At 36.7% G+C, this 27,533-nt stretch overlaps 2 protein-coding genes across 4 annotated transcripts in view; one reads left to right on the forward strand and one right to left on the reverse strand.

The window, feature by feature from the left end:
- LOC122838248 (inactive dipeptidyl peptidase 10) overlaps positions 1-10,908 on the reverse strand; it is a 47,374-nt gene extending 36,466 nt beyond the window's left edge. For both annotated transcript variants that reach the window (XM_044128759.1, XM_044128749.1), the window contains exon 1: positions 10,712-10,908. In XM_044128759.1, coding sequence (XP_043984694.1) covers positions 10,712-10,750 — 39 coding nt within the window. In that variant the 5' untranslated portion in view covers positions 10,751-10,908. The remainder of the gene's footprint in view (positions 1-10,711) is intronic.
- Positions 10,909-15,045: 4,137 nt separating this feature from the next.
- On the forward strand, positions 15,046-27,223 carry racgap1 (Rac GTPase activating protein 1). 2 transcript variants are annotated; one of them, XM_044115055.1, is made up of 17 exons: positions 15,046-15,258; positions 15,633-15,738; positions 15,821-16,023; positions 16,112-16,251; positions 17,069-17,138; positions 17,239-17,292; positions 17,388-17,465; positions 17,637-17,754; positions 18,748-18,890; positions 19,058-19,222; positions 19,305-19,400; positions 20,762-20,960; positions 21,303-21,408; positions 21,655-21,787; positions 24,883-25,009; positions 26,196-26,283; positions 26,413-27,223. In XM_044115055.1, exons 2-17 carry the CDS (start codon positions 15,654-15,656, stop codon positions 26,486-26,488), a joined length of 1,881 nt encoding a protein of 626 aa, XP_043970990.1. In that variant the 5' UTR covers positions 15,046-15,258; positions 15,633-15,653; the 3' UTR covers positions 26,489-27,223. The 2 variants fall into 2 exon arrangements, with proteins under 2 accessions (XP_043970990.1, XP_043970984.1); XM_044115049.1 differs by having other exon boundaries at positions 15,097-15,268.
- The last annotated feature ends 310 nt before the right edge of the window (positions 27,224-27,533 follow it).

The raw sequence follows: 27,533 nt of genomic DNA on the forward strand, positions 1-27,533 counted from the left end.
CAATCATTAGTCACGGCCCTAAAAATTAACCATGACATTTTTGTTTCACTTCCAAAATATGAACAACTTTGTGTTGTTGTCACACAAAATCCCAATAAAACATATTGATCTTTGTGACCAGGACTTGAAATAAACACAGTAGATATTTTTTCTAAGACTGCCTAATGTGGAATCAAAAGTTGTGACTTTGTCAGTTGTGAAAAATCAATGTTTTAAAATTTATTTCAAACCTCATGAACCATTCAGTCTCCAGGGTAAGAGCTGGCATGCTTGTGCTTGTGCCTCAGCTCTCTGCTAAACCTCTCCGCAGAGCCACATTTCCATTTTGTTATTTCTGTCCCCTGAATCAAAAACACATCAAACAGCTTAAATTATGATCTTTTCCAGGCAACGCTGCACACATGCGGAGCTCCTTTCTCCCCTTTATCCAAAAACATTGGTGAATTATTTTGGGTTTTGGGAGAAAAATCAGTTTGTAGCACAGATTTGCTCAGTTAAGCTCTAGATTTTTGCTAAGTCTGCTCTGCAGAGCAGCCAGCACATCCTGTTGTCTGTCAGTGTGCTATTTAGCCTCCCATTTACACCTGCTCTCAATTTGTGATTACAACAGTTTATTGTTCAAGCTCAGCTTTCAACATTCAGGAACCTTGTTTTTACTAAAACAAAGTTTTAGTAAAAACCTTGTTTTAGTGAACAAAGTTTTTACTAAAACAACCTTGTAAACCTTGTTTTGCTCGGTGCCAGATCATCTCGACTGTGTTTAGTCAGCCAGTCTGATCCGTTTCTGCTCTACTGGGTTGTTAACAAAAGTTACTGTAGGAGCCAAATAGATTTTGTGCACCGTTTTAATCTACAAACTCATATACAGCAACAATCTAATAATACCAGTATCGGGTTATTACGTTAATTTCACTCCCGCCGTAGCAGGGAGTGAAATTAATCTGAGGAAACTCTTTAAATAGATGGTAAATTGTGAAAATACCTGCTGCATATTGAAAGTTCCAGTTGTTATGGATAAATGAGCAAATATATTTACTCACAGAACATTTAAAGAACTGTGTACAATTAAATTAAATAAGCAAAAATATCCAGGTGGAGATTTTAAATTTAGGACATAAAGGGTTAAATGGGGGTAGGTATTTTACAAGCGTCATAGTGCCATTATATAGCACAATCAAGGAACTTTAGCTGCATTTTCATTAAATATAAAATGGTGCAAACTGAATTTTTTTTAAATAAATTTGCTTAATGCAATTTCAAAACAACTCTCGTTTTTTGATTAAAAAAAGAAAACTTTTTGTGCTTGTATGAGGTAATTTTTCAGCTTCATCTAAAGTGGTTTTACTGGAAAAACTTTATTCGCATCACATGAGTCACGTAATCAACACAATGATGTTACTGCTGGCGAAAAAGACAACAGGAAGTATTAGGAGGAAGATGGTTTGTTGTTGTGCTTTTCAGACAATGTGCAAAATTCTCTAAACAGAGGATGTTTCACAACCGTTTCCTTAAAATGAGTCGTACTTTATCTCCCAGAAGCAAGTTTGGTTCATCAAAATTTAATCAACAAGTTGTTAACAAGGCAATAAATGTAATAGAGCATATTAGAGGAAGATTTGACCAAACCACAGCCAGCATAACCTCACATCTCTGTATACCATCCGAATGCAACAAAGGGGAACTGATAGAGTGAGCCTGCAGCAGCATCATTTACAATTTACCACAAGTGTGTGTCTTCGCCACACTATACTGCGCTGCTTCACAATGAGGGGCTGACACTGCTGGATCACACGCCTGCAGGAGAGCTAGCGAGCGAGAGCGCAGCAGCAGCAGCAGCAACAGCAACAGCAGCAGCAGCAGCTTCAGCAGCAACAGCAGCAGCAGCTTCAGCAGCAGCAGCAGCTTCAGCAACAACAGCAGCAGCCGCAGCAGCAGCAGCAGCAGCTTCAGCAACAGCAGCAGCAACAGCAGCAGCTGCAGCAGCTTCAGCAACAACAGCAGCAGCCGCAGCAGCAGCAGCTTCAGCAACAGCAGCAGGAGCAGCAGCTTCAGCAACAGCAGCAGCTTCAGCAACAGCAGCAGCAGCAACAGCAGCAGCAGCAGCTTCAGCAACAGCAGCAGCAGCAGCAGCCATAAAACTCAGCCTTCATTATTGCTGCTTTGTCCTTTGACTTAACTGGGGAACCTGGCACACCTTCACTTTGGAGCGGAAGAAAAAGCCATCGATGTGCTTCAGCGATCAGCAGATTGCTGCTTTTCCTCGCTCCCCGGGAGGACACCAACTGTTTGGGTTTTTTTTCTAGACCCAATCTGTCTAAAATTCACATTTAACAGCTTAACACTTCCCCCCATTCAACCACATGTCTCCATATGACCATCTGACTATAGAGTCATCATGTCTAAGCCTTTTCACCCTAAAACTACACATTTTTATTTTGTGTTTGTTCTTTTGTTGGAATTGTAAACTAGAAGGGAAATGATTTTGAAAGATTTGGAGTTTTTTTCAACAAAAATCTGAAAAGTGTTGCTTACATTTTTCTATTTTGTACTTTCTAGAACCGGCTTTCTGAACAGTTACATTTGTAGTGTTTAAAAGTGCAGCAACTTCTATGAAATATATATTAAGATGATCAGTTTTATAGAAATATGTTTGAGTAAAATGTACATTGTTCTTTTATTCTATGAATTACTGACAACACGTCTCTGAAAATTTAAGCAAAAATTTAAATACATTTGCAGAAAATGCGAAAGATGCAGAGCTTTCAGATCTCAAATAATGCAAAGAAAACAATTTGACATTCATTTAGAAACAACAATACTAATGTTTTAACTCAGGAAGAGCTCAGAAACCAACATTTGGTGGAAACACCAGGACATTTTCTGGGAGTTCAGTGCAGTGGGCTCTTTTTTTGCAGAGCTGTATATTTTGCTTTTTTACATATTTGTTAAAATTGTCAACATGATTAACTGTACAATATGAGAAAGATAATCTGTGAAAAGATTGATCTCCTCTTCTTGCTCCTATTGCCGTCTGAAAAAAAGCTCCTGACAAAACACAACCAATCAGACCCAGGAGGCGGGTCTTAGTGCTGCCAATCAATCTCATGAACATGCTGCTAAATGTGCTAATAGTGGAGAAACAACTTACCATCACAGAAAAACTGCTTATGAACCCCCAACAATACTAGCTGCGAGAGCAAGAGAGGAATGAGCAGTGCCACACGGAGGAATGATTGACAGCGCTAAGACCCGCCTCCTGGCTCTTTTTGGTTGTTTCTAGTTAGCACAGGAAGAAGGCAGAGAAGAATTTTTATTTGTCTCATTACGTACTGTCACAACATTTCAACAAATATGTAATAAAAATATTGTTTTTGTAAAAATTACATACTGCAGCTTTAAGGATATCGGAGACATTTTTATTTAAAACTCTTTGCAATACAGTTGAGTCTCCGCTGGACTGGATAAAGAGCGTCTGTGAATGTCAAGTCTTGCAATAGAAAGTTTTTTTCTGTATTCTGTCTTGTATTTATCTTCCAGTCAGTCATAACAAAACATCCCACAGAATGATGCTGCCATCGCCATGTTTCTCTGTGAACTCTGTGTTTTCATGGTGACCTTCAGGGAGAATTTTCCAGTTTGCATTGAGGCCAAAACGTCAAATTTTGGATTCATCTGACCAGAGAAACCAAACTTCTACTTTATTTCTTTGGTCAGATGAAATGTGGAAAAACAGCAAATTAAACTTCAGTTTGTTTTTGTTTTGCCATTCTTTTAGTAAGGAAAAATTTGTAAAGATTAGCTTTGGTCTCACTTGACCAGGATACAACTGAAATGATTAGTCAGATTTATCATTATTTAAACAATTGTCAAATAATTTAGCAATTGATTAATTGTTAACTGCCAAAAACAAGCAATTTGCAGATAGAACACAATCAGAGTAGTAAATAAGAAAAAACTGTACAAAAATATATAAATTTTCCATGTAAGATAAAAAGAAAACCCTTCTTAGTCTGTAAATATGTTCATCTGCTTCAAATTCTGTTTTAAAAAAATTGTCTTAAACATTTTGCTTTGTAAAAATTAATAAGTTAATAAAATAAAAAAATCAACAGATCAGCCATACACAGTATTGATGTTAAGTCGAGCAGAAAGGGTTGAGATTTTCACTTCCTGATGTTAAACAAACTGTGAAAAATGAGAAAAGAGCATATTTTTTATTTCTTTAGTAAAGTGAAAAATATCTACAAGATGTGGAGATACAAGAGCATTTCACTTTAAACCCAAAACTCTTATCTTTATCGGCTTTTCCAACAAATCTGTGAGCATTTTTCACACCTAACCTTTATTAATCAATGTCAATAAAACTTCTGAGGTTGGGAGATAAGCGAGTCCACTTCATGCTTGAGGTGAGCAAAAGACTCTCAAGGTCTGGCGGCTCAGAACTCCTGCCAACACTTCATCTTTTAAAGATGTTCTGCAGCGTGAAAACAAGCCCAAATTAAAACCCGCTACAAGCTGCACCAGCAGGGACAAAGCATAAGTGATGTTTGAACTCGTGGTGCCATCCAAGTTGGGGAGATGGATGTCCAAAGACATCACACACACACACACACACACACACCCACACACGCACACACACACACACACACACGCACACACCCTCAGGGAAGATCCATTATCCTGCTGTCTGATACAGAAATCCAGCTTTGATGAACTCATGAGAGCTTACAATTCTGAGGCAGAGAAATTTAATTAAACCTAATTAACATAACATGGCGGTTAACCGCTGCCAACAAGCACAGTGAGACTTATGCGTCGTCGTATCCGAGCACAACACTAATAAGTTATAAAATAAAGCCGCAGTGAACAGAGAAACTTTAAACTGAATTATTCGCTTGACTGAGTTCAATATTATTTCCATGTCCTCCCTCAGATTATTTCAGGAGGGGATACCCGTCTCCTCTTGTTCCCCTGGAGCCAAGACATTATTTCCAATTAAGGTCAAATCACTGAGAAGACGGCGGAGGAGAATCCCGCATCTAGGCGAGTAAGGGGTTTTGTCATTCCTGCAAATGGGTTGCAGCTGCAGGGAGCTGAATTCCCCAGAGGAGCTGCCTGGATGCTGGTCACGCTGCATTTCAGGAATCTAATGCAGCACAGTTTGCCAGCGCAGGTGAACAGATGACAGAGCTGAGCCGTGTGACAGAGTCGGTTTATCACAGTCAGCAGCCTGACCGACACGGAGAAATATCCGAGAGACGGTTTTCTGCAGAGGGGCGGGATCTTTTGTATTTCAAGGAGGATAAAGGAGTTTAGATGAAGGTGTTGGACAAACAGCAAGCAACTGTTAATGAATAAATCACCAGAAGGCAAAGCAAGCAGAACTGAACTGGAGGCGAGAGAGGGCTCTTTCATTCGCCGGCAGTGCTGAGGGATTTTCACTCAACCAAATGAGGGAATCGATAAGGTGCACGGTTGTACAAGGTCCAGAGGGAAACAATTAAGAGAGGGAATGCAGCCATGAAGGAGACTTTTAGACAGAAGCCCTCCGTCCTTAACACCACGATTACTGAAAAGTATGGCACCTCCTTGAGGATTTACAACACCATGTCAACTTCAGATCAGACTGGAGTTACCCATTACACTCCTCACAAATACTTTGTTTTTTCTCTTAAGGTGTCCAAAAAGAATTTGGAGACAAACGAAAACAAGTCAAACCAAACACGATCTGCAGAGCGCGCACCACAACTAGGTTGTGCAGGATTCAGGCAGTATTTAAAATTCATAAATTAGACTCAGGAGACCTCCTTAACTCCATCTTCTGTGTCTTTGAGGCATCCAATAATAAATCACAAGAAAAGAAATGAGTGAACCGATGCACTGGATGCTGCTGGATTTGCATACTTGAAAACTCCGGCTGTTGATGTAGATCACAGAAATAGACATTAATGAATAAACTGCTAACGTTAAAGTGGGTATTTTATTGCCAGGCACATACAGACCTCAACATATAAGCTATAGGCTGATTTTAATGATTCATTACAATTACTCACAGGGGAAAGATGCAGATTAACAAGGAACCCATATGCATTATCTAGTCAATATTTCTCATTGCCTCAGTAAAAATAAAGGTCTTCATTACAGCAGACTGTAATTTCAGATGAAGAGAAACCAAACGGCTGTAATAATTAGATACAACGGATTGGCATTGATTTCCATCTGAACCAAAGCATTGCACTGGATTTTCTCTTCTGCAAAAAAGAGAAAAAAAATGGTAAAGACACCATGTGAGACCATAACTAGAGATTACTCTCTTTTTTTAGCCCTGGAGGTTATGACGAGACAATGCAGCAAAAGCCTTCATGAAATGAAAGCCCAGCTGCTTTAGTCTATCGCTGCAAGGCTCCCCTATCTTCTTTTCATGCTCCCCCATCACACACGAGAAAATTACATCACAAAAGGATCCTGTACACTTAGTTGCCGCCTTGGGGAACAAGCAGCATCAGGAAAACGCGAGGTGGGGGAGCCATACGGGTGACATGATGTAGACTCAAAGTAAATATGATGAAGAGCACTGATTTTTTTCCCGGTGCGGCGAGGCTCCTCAGAGGGGATTTACCAGTAAATAATGTGTTAGGATCCAGTGCAATTTTAAATATGGAGCATGAGCTGAGTCTGAGCCTCAACACAAACATTTCTGGTATTAAACTGGGCTTTTTGGTTGGATTTCATGCAAAAGCAAATGTATGTGTGCTGCATTAAAAATCGACATTTAACACACACCATCCTAAACAGGTAATTCCAGGGATGAGCCAATTAGGTGTTTTATTTTGTGCCATTTTCTGATTTTTGAGCTGCAAAATTCACATCGCGTTCTCACTAAAACCAGGAAGATAGAGCACATAACACCAGTTTTAAAGTCTCTCCACTGGCTCCCTGTAGCTCAAAGAATAGACTTTAAAATACTGTTGTTAGTTTATAAATCACTGAATGGTTTGCCACCACAATACATTAAAGATCTGCTGTTGTTGTATCAACCTTCCAGACCTCTCAGGTCTTCTGGTTCTGGTTCTGCTCTGCATCCCCAGAACCAGAACCAAACGAGGAGAAGCGGCATTTAGCATCTATGCACCAAAAATCTGGAACAAACTTCCAGAAAACTGTAAAACAGCTGAAACACTGACTTCCTTTAAATCTCAACTAAAAACCCACTTGTTTAGTTGTATTTGAAACGTAATCAATTGCAAATTTATTGACGAAACCTGACTTGATGTTGTTTTTATTGTTGATTCTATGTTGTGTTTTTGTGTTTGATTTGGTGTAAAGCACTTTGAAATGCCTTGCTGCTGAAATGTGCTATACAAATAAAATTTGATTGATTGATTGATTAACTGATTTTAATCAAACCTATTATTTTCAAAGGATCGTAGCACATTAAAGGAAAATGTCCGCCTTTGATAGTAGTTTTATTTCAAAATGTATTTATGTCATGCTAAAAAATTCAAATAAGAAAATTATGAGAATAAAGTCCTAATATTACAAGAATGAAGTGATAATATTACAACTTTCTTGTAATTTTACAACTATATTCCTGTAATATTAAGACTTTATTCTCTTATTATGTAACTTCTATTTTCATACAAGTTTATTCTCGTAATATTATGACTATATTCTTCTAAAACTACAACTTTATTCTCATATTTTTCTTACTTTATTCTTGTACGACTTTATTTTTGTGATATTATGACTATTGTCATAATTCTGTGACATTATTTGCATATTATTTTGACTTTATTCTCATAATACTTATGACTTTATCCTCATTATTTTTACTTTATTCTCGTACGAGTTTATTCTTGTAGTTATATGACTTATTACTGTTTGTTTTCTGTTATTGTTATAGTCCTAACACTCCATTGTGCAAAAGAAAACAAAGGAATCACAAAATTATACTTGTTTATGCATGAATACTTATGTCAAATGAAGTGCAACAAAATAAATGCTGATCCTTTTATAGATAGAAAATTATGTGAGTTCTTAGTTTTTTTGCCTTTAATAAATAGAAATCAAATTTTCAGTATTGATCTGCCAATTCCTTGATCATAAACAATGAAAGAAAAAAACTTTCAATTCAGTTAAATCTCAGCTGATTCATTGGTGTATCTTTAAATAATTAAGTCAAGCTACGGCTCAAAGACAGAGGATGTATGCAAACAGTTACTTCCCGTTTATAACTAAATGCATCAATAATTTCTGCCTTGTAAAGGAGCAACAATCTCAACAGATCTGCTGCCTGAAGTACATTGATTTGCGACTGACATGAGCTGACATTTGCAGGTATAAAGGTCGTCTATAAACCCTGCAGCCTTCTGCGGTCGTTTCCGACAGAGGAAAAAAAAGCCTCAGGATTATGAAATAAATGATTTCTGGCAAGTTTCATTTGGGTTTCATCATATCAGTGAAAGCACTAAAGACCTGAGTGCCACTTAATGTCAAGGAGTTTTCCTCAGTAATACACCACTAAATAAAAAAACAATCCTCTGACGTAACCGAAGCTGCAGCTCAGTAAATATGCAGAGACTCTGAAACTCTTCTAAAAAAATCACAATTTTATCATGAATTAAACGATTTAGCATGGTTTTTATATTGTACTGAACATTCAACATTAAAGAAAGAGATTTAAACAAGTGTCTAAACTGGTATAAACTGTAAAAATTAATTTGAAATATTACTCATTAAAATAATCCACATTTAAATCAAGCATATTTTTGTTATTGATGTTATTTTCAATACTGTTGTTACTTCTAGCATAAGTCTTGGCTAATCATTTTGACTTGAATATAACTGTTAATCTAATTATTTGTGCAAATGGTAAGAATAATATGCTAATATATGTCAATGAAATAAAAGTTTTTGCTCTCGTTTGAGGTTGTGAAATGTTTGGACTTTCAGCAAGAATTCATAAAGTTTCAGCTAAAGCTACAGCGCTAATGCTAAAATCACAGTTGTTAGCTGAGAAACTTTATCTTGAGGAAATTATTGCTAATGGACCAAAAATATTAGCTTTAGAAGTCAGAAAACAAGTTTCAAAAGAATTTAAAAGTTTAAATCCAGTTTTAACTTGTTTAGATAAAGAACTAATGCTAAGGTCAAGCATGCTAGCAATTATCCAATTCAAAAGAACTTTGAATAATTGTATGAAGATTTTAAAAAATATATATTCATTATCAGGAGCCAAGAAACAAATGTAGGCTATTTTTAATCAACTTGTTAAAACAAAATTTCCCTAATTTAATATTCAATTCAATTAAGACAGACTAAGTTCAAGAATTTAACTTTTCACATTAGATTTTTGCTCTTGGGCCCCCCTGGTGTTGTGGGGGACTCACAGCAGCTGCTTATTTCGCATGCGCCTTGTCCTGGTCCTGCTGTTGGGTTATTTGGTTTGTCTAAATTGTAGCAGTGAGCCATGATCGACCCAGCGACCATCGGCACCAACCCTGTAGACCAGGGATGTCAAAATCATTTTAATTTTCAATCTGAATGTTCTTAAAGGGCCGGTTGTGCCAGAATGTACTGATAAAACCCATTAAACTGTTAAAATATTAATAAATACCTGTTTGTTTCCACATTCAATTAGTGTTTCTTAAAATTAAATAATCACAAATCAGTCTCTCCAGGATTTTGTGATTGTTTTTTGTAATATACTGTATATTGTACATCACCCATTAGCGATATTTGCGCTAATGGGTGATGTTAAATGTGACCTTTTATTAATCGCTTTATCGATCACAGACTATATAACTTTACATCAAGTAAGGCTGGGGCAGCAGTCACTTAAAACCAATATTTTGGCCAATTTTGGGAAAAAATGTCAGTAAAATCTGAAGAATTTGGGTATCAGTTGATTTTGTGTGTATTTTGATGTAATTGGGAGTCTAGAGGGCCACATGAAAAGCTACAGCGGGCCAGATTTTGCCCCCGGCCCTCGAGATGGGAACTGCTACTCCAATCGTATTGATTCAGTTATGTTTGTTTTATCAGTGTATCTCAAACATCCTCTGCAGCTCTGCAGATTAGAATCTGCAAAAATGCTGAGATGCATTTAGTAATAATAAATGCATCTCACATTCTGAGTAGAGAATAAAGCTTGAAAACAAAAAATACAGAAGAGGATTATTTAATCTTGATTTAGGCAGCATAATAACTAGACTATACCTCACACTGGATAGTTTGTATAATTTTTTTAGTCTGAACTGCTTAAATTTAGTGCAATTTACAAATGCCCTGCTTCATAATCTCCATTCATTGACCATGCACCTTTGCAGCAAAGGGCTAATCAATCATACTGTGCAGGCTGCCCCCCCTCCTCTTTTGTCAATGTGCGCGTCCATGCTGGAGGGGACTGGCTGCTGGGACTAATTATCATCCAGGAAAATTGAGCTTTCTTAACGGTGCAGGGAAACCCTCTGTGAGGCTGCACGGGACAACAAAGAAGAAGAAGAGTGGACGTCAGAATCACACCACAGTGCTCAGGGGCAAGCCTGTCCGGAAGATGGACAGCAACTGGAAAAGTGTCAAGAAGCGAAATCACCAATTTTCCCGACACACGGAAAACCCCCCTTGGAGAAAACACACACACACTCACACACACACTCAAACCTCTGCACAACGAAGGGAACCGCAAAGTAGTGAATTGAAGCCCACCTACCAGTTCCGTGGTCATGTTTTGTTGAGTTGTGGCAATCATGGTGTAATCCGCAACCAGCTCCGCGCTGCCGTGTGTAGCTTCACAAGCCGCCGAGCAGCTGCACTGTTGTTTGGCGGAGCTTTTTCTGCATGCTCCGCTTCTTGCAAGTTTGTCCTCAGCGGGTTGGTGGTCCTGCCTCCCTCTCTCACCCTCTCTCCCTCTCTCCCTCTCTCTCTTTTTCCTTCTGGCTACTGATTTGGTGGGAAATTAATCGTGACGAGGTGCTGAGTATAAATAGGCATACAAACCGCTTAAGTTGCTTGATAAACAATCAGTTTTGATGAAAAAACACATAATGTTAAAATCCAATAGCCAATTTAATTGTCATAATGCTGTTTCATTGGAATCTTATTGCCATAATATAACCAAACAATATCACCAGGAAACTCTAAACCAAACCGAGCACTGAACAGATGCTTTGGACAAATCGGTGCGTGAATAACTTTCTAAAGGAGGACAGAAAAAATGTAAGTTATTATCTTTAGACCTAAGGAGGAACAATCTAGAGTCAACACACAGATTTATTTTTTGCAGCCAGAAAGATATGAAACTTCAGAGTCACATAAAGACAGCTACAAAGTCAGCCTTCTATCGCCTGAAGAACATTTCCAGGATTAAACAAAAACAACCCGACAAGATTTAGAGAGAAATCCATGCATTTATCTTTAGTTGTATTGATTACTGCAACGGTGTCTTTACAGGTCTGCCTAACAAATCAATCCTCCAGCTGCAGCTGATCCAGAACGCTGCTGCTGGCGGTCTGACTAAAACCAAGAAGATTAGAGTACATCACCCAGTTCTAAAGCCCCTGTAGCTCAGAGAATAGACTTTTAAATATTAAAATACTGTTTACAAATCACTGAACGGTTTTGCACCACAAGACATTAAAGATCTGTTGTTGTCATAGCAACCTTCCAGACCCCTCAGGTCTTCTGGTTCTGGTTCTGCTCTGCATCCCAAGAACGAGAACCAAATATGGAGAAGCGGCATTCAGCTTCTATGCGCCACAAATCTGGAACTGTGTTCCAGAAAACTGCAAAACAGCCGAAACACTGAAATAATTTAAATCTAAACTAAAACCCCACCTGTTTAGAGCTGCTTTAAAACCATAATAAATGGAACATTTACCAACATGTTGGATGTGTATTCATGATGTTAACGATAACAAAATGTAACGTCTGTCACTGGTTTTCATATGTTGACTATATGATGTGTTATGATGTACTTCATATAGCTGTTCGTCTCAGTTTTCTGCCAAATGTGGCATTTTGTATGTATTTCAGTCAAGGCCAGTCTTGTGAAGATCAATACTTGTGTTCTTCTCTGATTTCAAAATGTCCAGACTTTATGTCCTAATAAGTTTGTATTTGTGCCACACTCTCCCTTTTCAAATGGTGGACTGAACAGTGTCATGTGAAATGCTATGCTAGATATTATTTCTATGGAATGTTTAAATATTAAATAGAATGATAAGATAGCAAAGTAGTACAATCTAAATAAAAATAACAGAAATAAGATTAAGGTAAAATTGAAAATGTACAATAAAAAGTGTACAAATTCTAAAATTTAGGCCTATAATCTGTTTTCAACTGCTGTTTCTTCACTAATGCATTTTATCACAGTAAAAGGAGATTACCTTTAGGTTTGGTTTATCATTAAACAATCCTGATTCCATACACTGACGTTTGTGGATGTGGAAAAGGTGAAATAGGTTTAATCACAAGGCTCATTCTTATTATTTATCCCTTTTTTTTTTACATGACCTGTTGAAATAGGGGTGAATTGTTGTCTGAGGGCTAAGGTGAGGACCATTTTCTTTTTCTACAAAGTTTAAAAACTTATCATTGATAACCCATTCTATCAACATTTATGAGCAGATATTAGTTAACTGCAGTCTAATTTTCAAACGTGTGCATTTTGTTCTCAGTTTGTTGTGTGTTTATAATGCATTGGTAGCTTAGATCTCGGATGCATCTTAGTTTGTATTTCAGACACTGATGTTTAACATACTTATAAAAATTACTCTTTCATCATTAATTTCTGTGTAAATCTGCATGAATGAAGCATGATAACATTAAAGACTGAAAATCTGACTGCACCAATGGAGATGATTGGATTTTTTAATTTATCCCGACAGGATGTGTTGGAAAAGTGAATTAGGACGAGGAACTATGTGAGATGAGTTTTGTCCTGTGCGTGTTAACTGAGTGAGGGAGTACTGTGGCTTAACTTTGCATCTCTGTCTGTTGGATCTGTATTTTCTAAGCAGTTTTGGTTTTACTGGCCTCAGGGGCAACAGATGGAAATTAGCCAGGGGCAATATCTGGTGCAGAGCATATCCTCTCTTGTGAGAATAATGTTCCTGCACATGGTCTTGAATAAATGAAGACAAACTCAAACTTGAACACAGTGCTGTACAATACAGTGACTTTAAAACTTGAATCCCACATAAAATCCTTTCCTTGTGTCTTTTCCTATCATTTACTCTGTACTCTATGTTAGCTGTGACAGTGACTTGAATCTGATGGTCACACACTGAAGGAAAGAAAGTACTGGATCTATCAGGGTTATAAAGATAACAAGGTAACTGTATTATAATTCAGCAACTCAATTAATTTACAGCCTTTTATTGTAACTCTTACTTTTGCAATTTCATGAAACTGATCTCAGTCTTTCATCTTCCTGTGCAGTAAGTTTATATAACCAACTGTGTGTTATATTGTATTCATATAAATTTCAAAGAAAGTCCAGATTCCAAGGACAGATTAAATGCATCATAGTGGAACAATCATCCATCCATTTTCTGTTCACCTTTGTCCCTAGTGGGGTCGGGAGGGTTGCTGGTTCCTCTACAGTGGGGTCACCATGGACAGGATGCCAGTCTATAGCAGGGCAACACAGAAACAGACAGGACAAACAACCATGCACACACACACTCACACCCAGGGAGATTAACCAATTAACCTGACAGTCATGTTTTTTGGACTGTGGGAGGAAGGCGGAGAACCCAGAGAGAACCCACCATGCACAGGGAGAACATGCAAACTCCATGCAGAAAGACCCCGGGCTGGGAATCGAACCCAGGACATTCTTGCTTCAAGGCAACAGTGCTACCAACTGTACCACTATGCAGGCCTCAGTGGAACAACCACTTTCTAATTTTTTCTTGGAATAAACATAATATAATGTAAAATGAAAAACAATTAAGATGCAATGTTTAGAAAGATTGATGATTCAAATCTTATACAACTTAGACAAAAAGGTATACATTTTGACAATAAAAAAAATCAATCTAAAATGCTTTCCTGGAAGTAGACGGTGCCATTATTATGACAGTAGTCACTGAAGCTAATAGTCTAATTGTGTCAAACACATTTTAGAAATATTAATAGCTCATACAGTTGCAAGTCATCAAATAAGAAACCCTAAAAGATGAAAAAAAGAAAAAAGAAAGTAAAACATCTGACCTGAAACTGCCAAGCACAGAGAATGGTAGAGGGCCTGACTCAGAGGGCCTGAGGCTAACTGCAGGAGATTTGGAGAATGGGTTATTAGACAGTAAGACACCAGGATCTTTCTAAGTGGTAAGATGTTAAAGACAAAAAAAAAAAAAAAAAAAAAAAAAACAAAACAAAAAAAAAAAAAAACAGAACAAAAATGCAATGGGAGTTAATTAATTATTTTAAATTTGTGAAAAAGTACCCAAAACCACATAAAATGCTACTTTTCATAGATATTCCATTTGTTCAACATATACTTGTTACTGAGCGCTTTGCATTTTCAGTAGTCTGACTTGTAACAGTCCTTCAATTCAGCAGAAGGGTCATACTTGTTTTGCTATATATGCTATATTAATTTGATTTTCACTAAAACAGCAACAGAGACTATCCTGTTTTTAGAAAGCACATTATTTGGTGTACTTTAGTTTTTTTTACCCCTGACTTGGAACTCTAATACTGCTGTGGTAAATTTACAGCGTCACATTATTTTATTTTTATATATTTAGTATTTTAGAGAAAGGAATTGTAGTTGTTATACCACTTATATCTTGAAAGAAAATAAAAACAGCTCTGCTTCAGCAAGTTCCAATATGCCAATTGCTTTAAAATAACTGACCGGAAGTGTCGTATTTTCATTTTCACTTTCACACTTTCTTTCTTTATCATGTGCATTTATTAGGTGTGCAGTCAGTCCATATTAAGCTATCATTGGTACAGATTTTTTTTGTTTCACGGTTTGGTTTTGTGAGATAAGTGGCGAAATGACAGTTACGTTAATTTTATTTTGAAAAGAAGTATACGGAAGTCGTAACTGCCGATTTCTTTGACACCCACGCAGAGCGCATTCATTGGCTAGCGGCGAAGTTTGAAAAGAAACCCGCTCATAGTAGGTACGACTGAACAAGGATGTGGACAAAGACGGTGACCGCTGCGAAGAGAAAATGAGAACAAACTGCTAAATTAAACAACTCTCCGGACGGGTTTACTGTACAGAATTTCTCCAAAAAGGTAATTAACTGTAAGTGTACCCAGTGGGTGCTAACAGACAAAGTTAGCTTTGCTGCTGTTTTGTTTTGTTAGCCTAGATTAATCTGTGAACGAGTATCGTTATTGTGAAACCTTGCTAGCTACAGCTAGAAAGAAAAACGGTAACGAGCGTCTTTGAGAAGCATTGGGGGGTTGAAAAGTGCCTTATACGAGTGTTGTTGATTAATTTAATAAGTTAACTTGCCTCACTGTAAAATGTATTTAGAGTAACTGTTTCTTAGACAGGCGCAACTTACTTCAGAACGAGTCGGACGTTTCTAGATCAACACAAATTGAACAGTCTGTCAAATTAAAGAATCATTAAGTTGTGTGTGTGTGTAATTCTTTTCCTATAGGTATTTGAATTGTTGGACACCATGGAGACTACAATCCTGAACCTCCAGAGCCTATATGATAATCTGAGGACTCATGTTGACCTTATGAATGAGAATATTGAGCCCAGTAAGTGGTTCGTGTCAGATTATAGGATTTAATCTGCCATGTAAATGCCTGTGGTAATAACAATTTGGACTATCACTCAAAGGTTTCATTCAGATGCTGCAGAACTTTGAGGACTGCCGCCGCAGATGGGCAAGGTCTCTGGATGAACTGGGATCTTGCAAGGATATGCTGAGAAAAGCAGAGATGGAGAGAGGAGCCTTGGATGTGAAGCTGAAACACGCCCGCAACCAAGTGGACGTGGAGATCCGGCGCAGACAAAAGGCAGAGGCCGACTGCGAGACGCTGGTATGGCTTCTTAAATGCAAACTTTTTGTTTTAGGGTTTACCTTCATGCAGCTCTTAATTTTTCTCCTCTTGCGTTTTTAATGTACAGGACCGTCAGATTCAGTTGATCCGGGACCTTTTAATGAGTGAGGGATCCACCAACAGCATCCAGCTGAGTGCTGAACAACGCTCTGCCCTGGCCTTCCTCAATACAAACTGCCAAACAAACAACCAAAACACCAATCGGAGGTATAAAAATGTTATATACTGTCACTTCCTAACCTGCAGTTTTAGTAGTTTGGTTTTCTTTTCTACACATGAAAATAATTAAACTGGATGGCCAATGATGGTTCTATTTAGACATGTCATAATAAGGAATAAATAAATTAAATTCAATTATTTAAATTTGCATGGTTTATTTTTATTTTTACTAAAAACTGGTTGACAGAAGAAGATGCTTTGGTCTCAACTAGTCCTTTTATTTTGAAGGGCGATTTTGTTTAGAGAGACTTCAGAGTTCATTTTATTTGTTTCTGTTTTATATATTTTGGATATTTAAAATCCAAAATGCTGTCATATGTTTGTTACAGTTTAAAGTTTATTGCTGGTATGTTTCTATTTTTAATAATTGTGCAGTATTTTTATATTATAATCTTATCCAATATTTAATATTACCATTATTGTTGTTCTTAATCTTATTTTTTATGTTTTCTTAAACACTTTGAATGTTTTTGTTTATACATCTACATTTTATGTTACACCTGAAATTCCCTTCTGTGGGACAACAAAGACTATTTCTGTTTCGATTCAGTCATATAGAGTCAAAAACACACATTTCTACTTGACCCTTGCAGTCAACTTCAAATGATACTAATTGGTATTATCAACTTTGGAGACTTTTTGATTTGTATGACATTTTCGATGATAAATGTATATCCGTTTATAGAAATTTTAGGTACAAAACAAGTATTTTCCTGGGATTCTGAGGAATCTTAGGTTATTGCATGAGACATGGATGTTGTGGTATTTTATTTACCAAACAATTTTTTCTTGTTTCTTTCTACAGATTGTTGACAATAGATGAGTCCGCCTCCATCTTGTCAGATATAAGCTATGACAAAACCGACGACTCTCTTGTAAGTACTCTAATTTTTTCCAGCATCATCTCCGATCCAGAGAACATTTTCTCTGTAATGGCCTGTTCTGGATGAGTATGTGACTTACTATGTCTTACAGGATTGGGATTCGTCCAACATCAGGACGGTACGACTCAAGAAGCGAGAAAAGAGGGTACGCTGTGCATTCGTTCACTATTGGGAAGAGAGTAATGAATGAAAATGTGTGGTTAAAAATGACAGGTGTCATACTTTGGGCCCTGATTTCAGCGCTCCTCAAGAAATCTCATTGATGGTCCTCCAAATGCTTCTAAAAGATCACGATCGACAGGCAGAACCTCAGAAAGGGTAAATGTTGACATTTTCCGCAGGCTGTCACCATTGGATTACAATCATTTACATCTCAGTGTTTTATCCTTTTTTTTTTTTTTTTTAGCATGCAGAGGTTTCTTACAGCCAAATCTTTGCCTGACTTAGCTTTGTATCTAGTTTTACTGAACGTGTGCATTGATGCAACAGGGAAGTGAGACGCTTGTGACGAAGACGACAGTGACTGTGCCTGCGAATGGAGGACCTGTTGAGGCCATTTCTACCATAGAGACGGTTCCTTACTGGACTCGCAGCAGGAGAAAGACTGGTACGATATACTGCAGTTACGTTCATGATGTCTTTATTAATTATTAAATTAAGCAGCTGAAGATTAGACGAATTTATCCTAGTTGGTTTTCCCATTAGAGCAGTGGTGTCCAAAGTGAGGCCCACAGGCCATTTGTGTTCCTTGGATGCAGTTTGGAGACTTTTTGATTTGTATGAAAATTTCGATGATAAATATATATCTGTTAATAGAAATGTTTAGGTGCAAAAGAAGTATTTTTCTTTTATTAGTCAAGTTTTTTTTAATGTCATAGTCTCCGGTGACTTTTTACTCAAAAATAAACCTAAATGCAGTACAGTTAACGGTTTTCATTTTTGTTAAACTAAATAAACTAAAATTTATATCTTGACCACCAATTTAGGAAACTGTACAACTTTGAGACCCTTTTTTTTTTAAGACCTTTTTAATTAAAGTACATGTTCATTTGTTTTTGTGCAGGTAAATAAAAGAATTCAGAATAAAATTATTATGCATTTTTAGCTGAAAAAAATTAAAAATAAATAAATTGTGGCCATTGAGTGCTTTAAACTGATGACATTAAGAAAAATAAATATCCAAAAAGAAAACTTCAAACATTTACTTTAAATCTGAAGGGTTTTTTTGGCCAAATGTTACAGAAACGTTTGTCAATTTAGGAGGGATGTGACATAATTAGAATAGTTTTAAATAAACACTGGAGATTACGCTTAAAAAATTTACTGAAATTTATCTAATTTAGCATTTCTTGTAGTTGGAAAATGTTTTCTGGTGTGATTTATTTGTTTTAGGAAAACATAGGATTTCTTGATTGTAGTATCAAGAACACATTATACAAGAACATATTATACTCCCTCTAATGTAGAATTTAACAATTAACAGTCAGAAGTTGAAATAAAAAGACCCAAAATTCTACCACAGTTCAAAGAAAATATTTTTTTATTGATTTCTGGATCATTTTTCTGACAAGTGGATGTTTATTAAATCTCTCCTGTTCAGCTGCCACAGAGTGGGACTCTGAATCTGTCAAGTCTGAGGATGTTTTTAAGGCCCCTGAACATCCTGAGGGAGAGAATAAAGCTGAGCCCAGCACTCCACAAAGCAAAGGAGGCGTCCGTCTGCATGAGTTTGTCTCCAAAACTGTAAGTTTATCATTGTTGTTCAAAATTAGAGCAGTGACAATATGTTGTTTTATGGATTTTAAGCTTGGTTTTGATTATTTTTATCTTAAATATTAGAACTGATTCCTCAGTCTATAGATTCCGGCATTTCCGAGAAATGTATTTCAGTTAACGGCTGCCTCTTGCAGGTAATCAAACCTGAATCCTGTGTGCCGTGTGGAAAAAGGATCAAGTTTGGCAAGATTTCACTGAAGTGTCGTGACTGTAGGGTGGTCTCGCACCCCGAGTGTCGCGAACGATGCCCGCTGCCGTGCATCCCCAACCTGGGTGGCACACCCGTCAAAATTGGAGAGGCATGTGACGACGTCTTCATCAGCGTTTCACCTGATGCTCAGCCTCAGTTTGACCAGGTTTCCTGTTTGGTTTCCTCCTCAGGGCGTCCTTTCAGACTACGTTCCTGACACGGCGCCCATGATTCCTCCCCTCGTGGTTCACTGTGTGAGTGAGATTGAACAAAGGGGTTTGCACGAGGTAAGTGGCACTGCTCCCTGATTTAATGCCAAATTATAAAGAACATAAAAAACCTCATGCTCCTGCAGTTAATGTCTTTCTGAGACAAGAGAGTTGTAACTCTAGTTTTGACATTCTGTTTTTGTGGGAATAACTTTAAATCATACTTGGTTGTGTTTAGTAAATGCTTTTAAAATAATATTACAAGATGAATAACTTACTAACATTGTTGATTATTTTGTCACATTACAGTTTGAAATTGAAATAAATTGAACTTTATTTTGAAAGAAAGTACATTGAGCTAAATATTTGCAGCTGTAATCGCAGCTAAAGATAGTTTTACAAAGTGTTGACTCAGTGAAGCAAAGTTTTTAATAATTTATTGCGAAACAGAAAATTTCAGTAACAGTGATGAAGACAGGCTTTAAAATTTAATAAGTCAGACAATAGAGATTGTGATTATTGATCAATCTAAAGTTTTGCAAACTATCTGTTTGTAGCGATTTTTTTTTAAGTAAATCTCACCAGTTATAAAAGTTTTATTTCTACTGTTCTTTCTGTTTGAAAGTGGACTTCTGAAATGAAAATATGTTGTGATAATTATGAAAACTATTCAAGATGGGGAAAAATATTGTGATGACCTTTTTGTGCCTGTTGCCCTGCTGTAGTCTGAACACAGATTCATGCCAAACTTTTCAGATATTTTTTTATTTGTAAATTTGAGGCTCTGGACCCACAAGTGGCTCTTTTAATCTTTCACAGTGGCTCTTAATGCCTTTGCCTAAAAAAATCTAAATGGAACGGACCAATGTTTTTAAGTGCAGCTGTAATGACGATAATAATTTGTCAAGGAATAATTGCATTGAATTTTCACAACAAAAGATTTTTCAGATCAAATGTTTTAGGCTTTTGTTTTGAAAGAGGGTTTTTTTTTTTCTAGGTTATTTCCTCAAATATCAACATCACACAAAAGAAAAATTTATTTATCCTCTTTTTGTATTTATTTCTTACTAAATTTGGTGGTTTTTGTAAAAGATGCCATATTTGTGGCTCTAAACGAGTTTTGTTTTGCCGGACAAAAACGGCTTTTTGGACTGACAAGGTTGCAGACTCCTGGTTTATTACATAAAATCCCAACACAATTCGAACCTTTTATGGATTTTATGAACCAGGAACATTAAATTTAATGTCACAAAAATGGGGAAAAATTCCAACAAGTCTGAGTAGTTTTGCAGAGCACTTTGTACCTCCATCACATATCATCTTTGTACAGTAAAATCTTATTTCAGACGTATACTTTACCATTGATAATCTTTGTATTATTTTGTTTTTCTATTTTTAGTACTTTATAATATGAATATTTGATGACTTCCCTCTTTCAGGCTGGTCTTTATCGTCTGTCCGGCGCCGATCGCACAGTGAAGGATCTGAAGGACAAGTTCCTCCGCAGCAAAACCGTTCCTGTGCTCAGCAAGGTGGACGACATCCACGCGATCACCGGCCTCCTCAAGGACTTCCTGAGGAACCTGAAGGAGCCTCTGCTCACGTTCCGCCTCAACCGGGCCTTCATGGACGCAGCTGGTATGATGGCAAAATGTCGCTATACGTATATAAAAATGATTATATACAGCTGCAGCTGTTGATTAGACAACAGCTGCAGCAAAACCACATCAGAGTTCAGAAATGTACTTAACACAGCCGTTAAATGTAGCTTCATAAGAACTCCTGATTGCTTTTTGTTTTATGTGTTCAATTTAAGCGAAGTGAAGGAAACCGCTTGAGAAAATATTGATCTTTTTCCCAGGGTTCCACTCTGAGTGCTTGTTTGTTGCTGAAGTTTTTTGTTGTTTCTTTCCAATTTCAATGGAAATTGGACACTTTGCCTCGTTTCATTTGAGAAAGTTGCACATTGTCGTCCCACAGAGGTTTCAGACGAGGACAACAGCGTAGCTCTGATGTACCAAACCATCAGCGACCTGCCGCAGGCCAACAGAGACACGCTGGCTTTCATGATTCTTCACCTCAAAAGGTCGGGAGTGAAAAATACTGGAATTTAACATTTAGAGAATGTTTTATTCTTTTAGGAAGCCTTTGCATAATTAAAAAATAGATATTGATTAAAAAGTTGTTTATGAAAATTTAAACTAAACATTTGATTTTCAGCTCTAACTTTTTTTTAGTTTGCCACAGACTAGCTAAACATTTGATGAATTTGTGACTGCTGAGGGGAATAACATTTTAGTGAGACCTTAATTGGTCCAATGAAATCTTGCAGAGTTGCTGACAGTTTGGACACGAAGATGGACATCAGCAACCTGGCCCGGGTTTTCGGTCCAACCATCGTTGGTCATGCTGTTCCCAACCCAGAACCAATGACCATCCTGCAGGATACCAAACGCCAACCAATGGTAGGTCTGAGCAGTCCATCATACTTTAATGTTTTTTACCTATGTAAAGATGTAAAGCAAGGTTTTCCCCAGAAAACTTGCTAAGCCCGGTGATTGGGCGCCAGGCCAGCCGTTCATCCAGCGGCCCGTTGTGCTTTTGAGTTAAAAAATGTTTCAAGTTGACAGGAAATTTTAAAATATCACTTGATAATTATGTGTTATTGGAAGATTAATACCAACTATAAAGTCTTAAATCCAAACATAAAAAAAAAAAATCAATCAACTCAAAAAAATAATCAATGCTTGCCTGGTGGCCGGCCAGGCTTTATAATACACTGAGGTAAACCCTGTGCAGAGGTACATCTTAAACCTTTACACAGTGTGTCTGCATATCCTTAAGAGGTTTTTAATTCATGTATCTAAAATTAAGGTCTTAAAGAGTCTTAAATACATCAGAGAAAATGGTAGCCTTAATCGTAGGTCTTAAATTTTGTTGTAGCAGGATTATTTAATCTCATCTTCTGTCCAGGTTTTTTCTTTTTTGAGGTCTTTTCTGTCAGGTAAATGTTTTAGTTTTAGACATTTTCACTCACTGCGCTCTGCGACTGAAGACAGTTAAGCCCAGCAGTAATAAGATGCTAATACTTGTTCGCTAGCTAGAAAGCCATAATATGCCATGTGAGAATTTACAAAGCTGAATCCAAGAAGATTTGGCCCCCTGCATTTCTTTTGTACATCTGTCGTGACGTAGGTCTTAAATTTTATTTATGATTGTCTTAAATTAGAGTTGGTAAAACCTACGTAAACCCTGTTACATTAAGTCTTTATTGGAAATGTTGGAGAACAACAAGTGGTGCTTTTGTTTAAGACATTGCTTTTACAGGCTTTCCAGTTGGAAAAATAAATAATGTCCACACTTTATTCTTGTAAAAGAATATTTACTTTTTCAACAACAAATGGAAAAAACAAAACATTGTTTAAATTTGAATATAAAAGACTTGGAGATGGGATGGCTGTATTGAATTTAGCAGGAATATTTTTCGACTGCAATATATTCAATTTCTTGTAAGTGACCATAAAATATGTGCATTTGTTCAAGTTTTGGGGATTTATTGTATCATTCAAGCGCTGTCTGAATTGTCAAATTTACCTTTTACTGTCTTCTCCACCTTTTGAGAGCATCAATAATGTATTTGAAAATGTGAGGTATTTTTTTGTGCATTTTACTTTTTCACATACTTTGTTGCACACTATACAAACATAAACAGCGCTTGTAAAATCTAATGTTGAAAAATTAACATTTTACCAAGAGTTGAATGAACTAAACCAGTAAAAGCATAAAAATATTGAAGCTGCAGGAACCGTGTGATGGACTGTTCCTACCAAGACGCTGGCAGCTGTAGATATGCCAAAAACACTGAGATGAGTCATTTAAATTGGCCACAAAAGCATTCATCTCGTCAGCTGTAGATCTCCTCTTTTAAACCTCCTATTACTCGTTGTCATATTTACAATTACGGCTGATACAGTTTCACCCAAGCGCACACGTCTGCGTGATAAAGTTGTCTCATTGAAATTCCTCTCGCTGCAGACATCAATAAACTATGCAAGTTGCCCGAGGGAAGCAAGCATTTAAATTATTTTTTATTTTAGCAGCTTTACCCCAGTGGATTTTACGATTTCAACTCTGTGAAAGCATTCCCTCGTCTTTATTTCAGCTGTTAAAATTTATTATTACCGTAAGTAACAAACAAGCTAAAGGGCTTTACACCAACATCTAGCCTGATGCGGCAGATTATTTTAAATTTAGATGCAAAAGCTTCTGTAAATATATGGATTTAAGCCTGTCATGATAACAAGTCGCTGGACGATAAATTCTTAGTAATTATTGCGATAAATGATCATAATGTTTTTCAGACCTTTGGTAATGGCATAATAATGCAAAGTTAACCTTGTAAAGAAAATAACCCTGAATCTGGACATTTTAAATATCCAAGATAAAACACAGATATCAAAAACAACAAATGAAATGGAAATCAAAAAATCTCTAAACAAAATTCACCTTCAAAACAATATTAATCATTGGAATGGAAATCATCGAGCTCATTTAATGTTTTGCTTAGTGACAGACTTACTCACCTTCTGTTTTTGTAGCTTTTTCTACTACATTTTTTCCTTCCACTCAACTTTCCATTATTACTCTTGCCTGTAGCAGTCAATGAAAAGCCACCTACAAACCTTCTTGATCCCAACAATTGCATGGATCATTAAATAATTTAATGTGATTAAATTATTTAATTATACAATTGGTTCAACATTTTAACTAATTATATAGTTCAATTACATTAAATTACATTAAAACAGTAATTTGATGTTTTTTGTTTAATAAAACAAACAAACTTAACCTTATTTATAAAAATTCAAACATAATTTTTTTTCTTGACTATATCTGTTGCTGAACTATTATTTATGTGTATGTATATATATATATATATAATGTTTTTTTTCATAGAATATTCTAATTTAAGAAGCTTGTCAGTGAACGTTTAGCCGTAAAAATAAAAAATATGGCTAAAAACAGCCTGGGTAATACTTTTTTTCCCCATTGGCATCAATAATGCATGTCTTTGTTCAGGGAAATCAAACCTTTTTTGCAGCAATACCCGAGTGTATTATGTTTTTACTTGAGTGAAAGAACCCCAGCCTTCTGTTCAGCTATTTGAATTATTTTAATCTCAAGAAGGAAAAAAAGAGCAAATGAAAGTACCAGAGTAAAACCAGATAATTAAAAGTTTGTAATGATCACTTCCAATAAAAAAAGATGAAACATCCGTTGGTGTTGTGTATTTATTTTTTATCTCCCAAGAAGTCGGACTATATTTACTGTCAATGAGAATCCCACTGTGGAGTGAACGTCCCCCCCTCCTCACAATAATCTCCTCCCACCCAAACTGTAAGCCGTGTAATTTTACTCTCCAAGAAGCCATTACAGTCCCACTGAGGCCTTTGTTATTAATTCCCTCTGTCTTGCTAACGGCGAGCTAAATCAGGGCAGCGCTGGTGCAATAAAACGAGGCGATCTGCTGAAATAACTGATTATTCCATTTTCTGTTCAGGTGGTGGAGTGCCTGCTGTCTCTGCCGGTGGATTACTGGAGTCAGTATGTGATGGCTGATAATGTGCAGCCCAATCTGAATAATTTGATCATCGAGAACGCAAACTGCTACGCCACCCCTGAGAGAAGTATGGCTCTGAGTTTCTGTTACTGCAGGACTACTCCCTTAGATTTGTTCTGTTTTTTAATTTCTAATGTTTCAGACCATTAAACGCATTTTATTTAGGTAGATAAAATCTGGGTAAAAACAAATTGCACTTATAAATTTTTAGATATTAACGGGGAAAGGCTGTCTAAATCAACATGGATCCTGTGCGGGAAATAAAATTACCTCCTCAACCTACAAGGCGGTTGTACCATCATCAGAAGTTTGCAACTATTAGCAATGAATCCTCTACATTGTTGAGGAGAGATTTTCTCACTCATGTTTCAGTTTTGCCATCATAAAAGCCTGTTTTTGTTCTTCTAAAACTATTCTACTATGAACTTGGAAACATTTTCTTTGATTAATTGTTAATTTGACTAAAATTAGTTCCAGTCGGCTAACATCTGTTTAAACCAGAGTCGGTCCTGGAGGGCCGGCATCCTGCATGTTTTAGTTCCCTCCCTGGTGGCACCAACAACCTTTTCAGCAGGTCAATGTTCTTCTTAGGCCTCTAACGAGCCATAATTTGATCCAGGTGTGTTAAACCAGGGAGAGAACTAAAACATGCAGGATGCCAGCGCTCGAGGACCAACTTTGGTCACCGCTGGTTTAAACCTTCTTTTAGTGTTGTAGTTTGGCCGCCATTCAGCAGAGGGCGCTGTTTGTCATCTTTAAGTGGATCCAGTTGATACAGAAATAAAGATGTCGGGGTCGTATCAGAATGGGAAAGAGAAACGAACCAAATAGAGTTCGTTGTGGGAACAAAATCCACTTTATGCTGTGAATTGTTTTGCTCTGCCAGTGATTTTTGACAGACTGCACACTGGAAAAGTTCCCTGCCATATTTATTTATTAAATTTTTTATGTGTGCTTAGGGGCCTTAGAATGGCTTTGTAATATTCTTCAGACTGATCAGTGTCAAATACATGACTTTGTAAGTTTGACAGTAGTCAGTCTGGACTGTGGCTTGTGTGACTAATCAGCTTTTCATTAAATGTGGTTCATTTATTATGTAATAAAAGGAGGAATTAAGTGAAAAGTTCCTCTGGCTTAAAAGCTGCATTTTTAATGTACACTGCCCATTTTTGTCTTAACATTTTAAGAATCTTTTACAAAGAATGTATGGAGTCCTATAGTAGCCTAATCCTATTGTACCTGTCGTTTTTCAGTGAGCATACTTGGACCGCTAACCACACCAGAGCACCAACTAAACAAAACGCCGTCCTCCAGCTCCCTGTCTCAGCGAATGAAGTCCAGGTAAACAAACGGAAACTCCTTCTCATCTACCATGAAACGTTGTTTTTAATTCATGAATTAAATCTGGGTCATTATTTCCCACCACTCACAACTAATGACGGTTTTCAACATGTGAACTGTTCGTTTCAGATTTGGGAGCAAGAGTAAATCGGCCGTTGGATTTACTCATCAAGGGAAGTTCTTCTCTTCTCCACTTCTCAAATAATCCAGCATATCTCCGACTAATCTCTATCTATTCCAAACTATAAGCGCCGAAGTAATTTGTTTAGAAAAGATTATTTTAACCAAATGGTAGGCATCGCTTTTTGTCGCTTATACTAAATTCAGATCATTAGAAACATGGAGAATTTTTCTGAAACATTTCTTTACAGATAAAAAAACTGTTTCTTGCAGCTTTTATTGTTTAAAATGTTCTTCAGTTCAGAAGCCGAAGAACTGTAAGGCATTTAATATTTGCGTGCAATTAGATGTGCTTATTTTGACGTTTTAGTTTAACTTTCCTGTTTCATTTCCTTTGTTTTCTTTTTGTGGTGAATTTCTTCATTGCTCAGTGGTTTGTAATCTAAATGTGTAGGAGCATTTAATCCATGTTATTCTTAGCTTCAGATTATCGTTACAAGGCAGAGCTTTTTTTTCATAGACGAGATTTTCTTGGTAAATTAATAATTGGACCAGTAATGTTTGTGTTTTTTTGCTCTTTTTTATTTTCTCCATCTTGAGGAAAAACAAAAATACATCAAAGTTGCACTGCCAACGATCATAGCAGGTTTCCTGCCTGATTATTTCACTCCTCTTTGTAAAATTTACTCTCCGCTATCTGTGTAAAGCAATAACTTTATACGCCAGTTTAGCAACTGTGGCATTATTTGGTCATATACTAACATGTTTTGTACAAAGGTGTTATTGTATTTTATAAAATACATTTCTAGTGCCTACAATTGTCTCCTGTCTTCACTGATGCCACTTCTGTATTTAAAGGGCTTGTATGGGTGCTTGAAATCCTTAAAAATGCTTGAATTTTAATTAGGTGTTTTCAAGGTTTGGAAAATGCTGATTTCTGTATAAAGCCTGAAAGTGTTTGATATTCAAACTGCACAATTTTGCAATAATGTGTGGATTAAAACCCTAATTTGGTATATAAAGTTATATATACAGTTGAAACCAGATATTTTCATACACCTAATAAAAAGTTGTTTGTTTTCTTAGTCAAGTTAAATCAGAATAAGCTTTTCTTGCTTTTGATTAGCTAG

This window comes from Gambusia affinis, linkage group LG01 (assembly GCF_019740435.1).
Source record: "Gambusia affinis linkage group LG01, SWU_Gaff_1.0, whole genome shotgun sequence".
NCBI lineage: Eukaryota > Metazoa > Chordata > Actinopteri > Cyprinodontiformes > Poeciliidae > Gambusia > Gambusia affinis.

Bases quoted from the DNA above. Each gene is read 5' to 3' on its own strand.
- racgap1 (XM_044115055.1), top strand. From the start codon at position 15,654: ATGGAGACTACAATCCTGAACCTCCAGAGCCTATATGATAATCTGAGG. The intron at 16,252-17,068 runs GTATAAAAATGT...TTCTTTCTACAG, and splicing joins AACCAAAACACCAATCGGAG to ATTGTTGACAATAGATGAGT. The intron at 26,284-26,412 runs GTAAACAAACGG...TGTTCGTTTCAG, and splicing joins TCTCAGCGAATGAAGTCCAG to ATTTGGGAGCAAGAGTAAAT.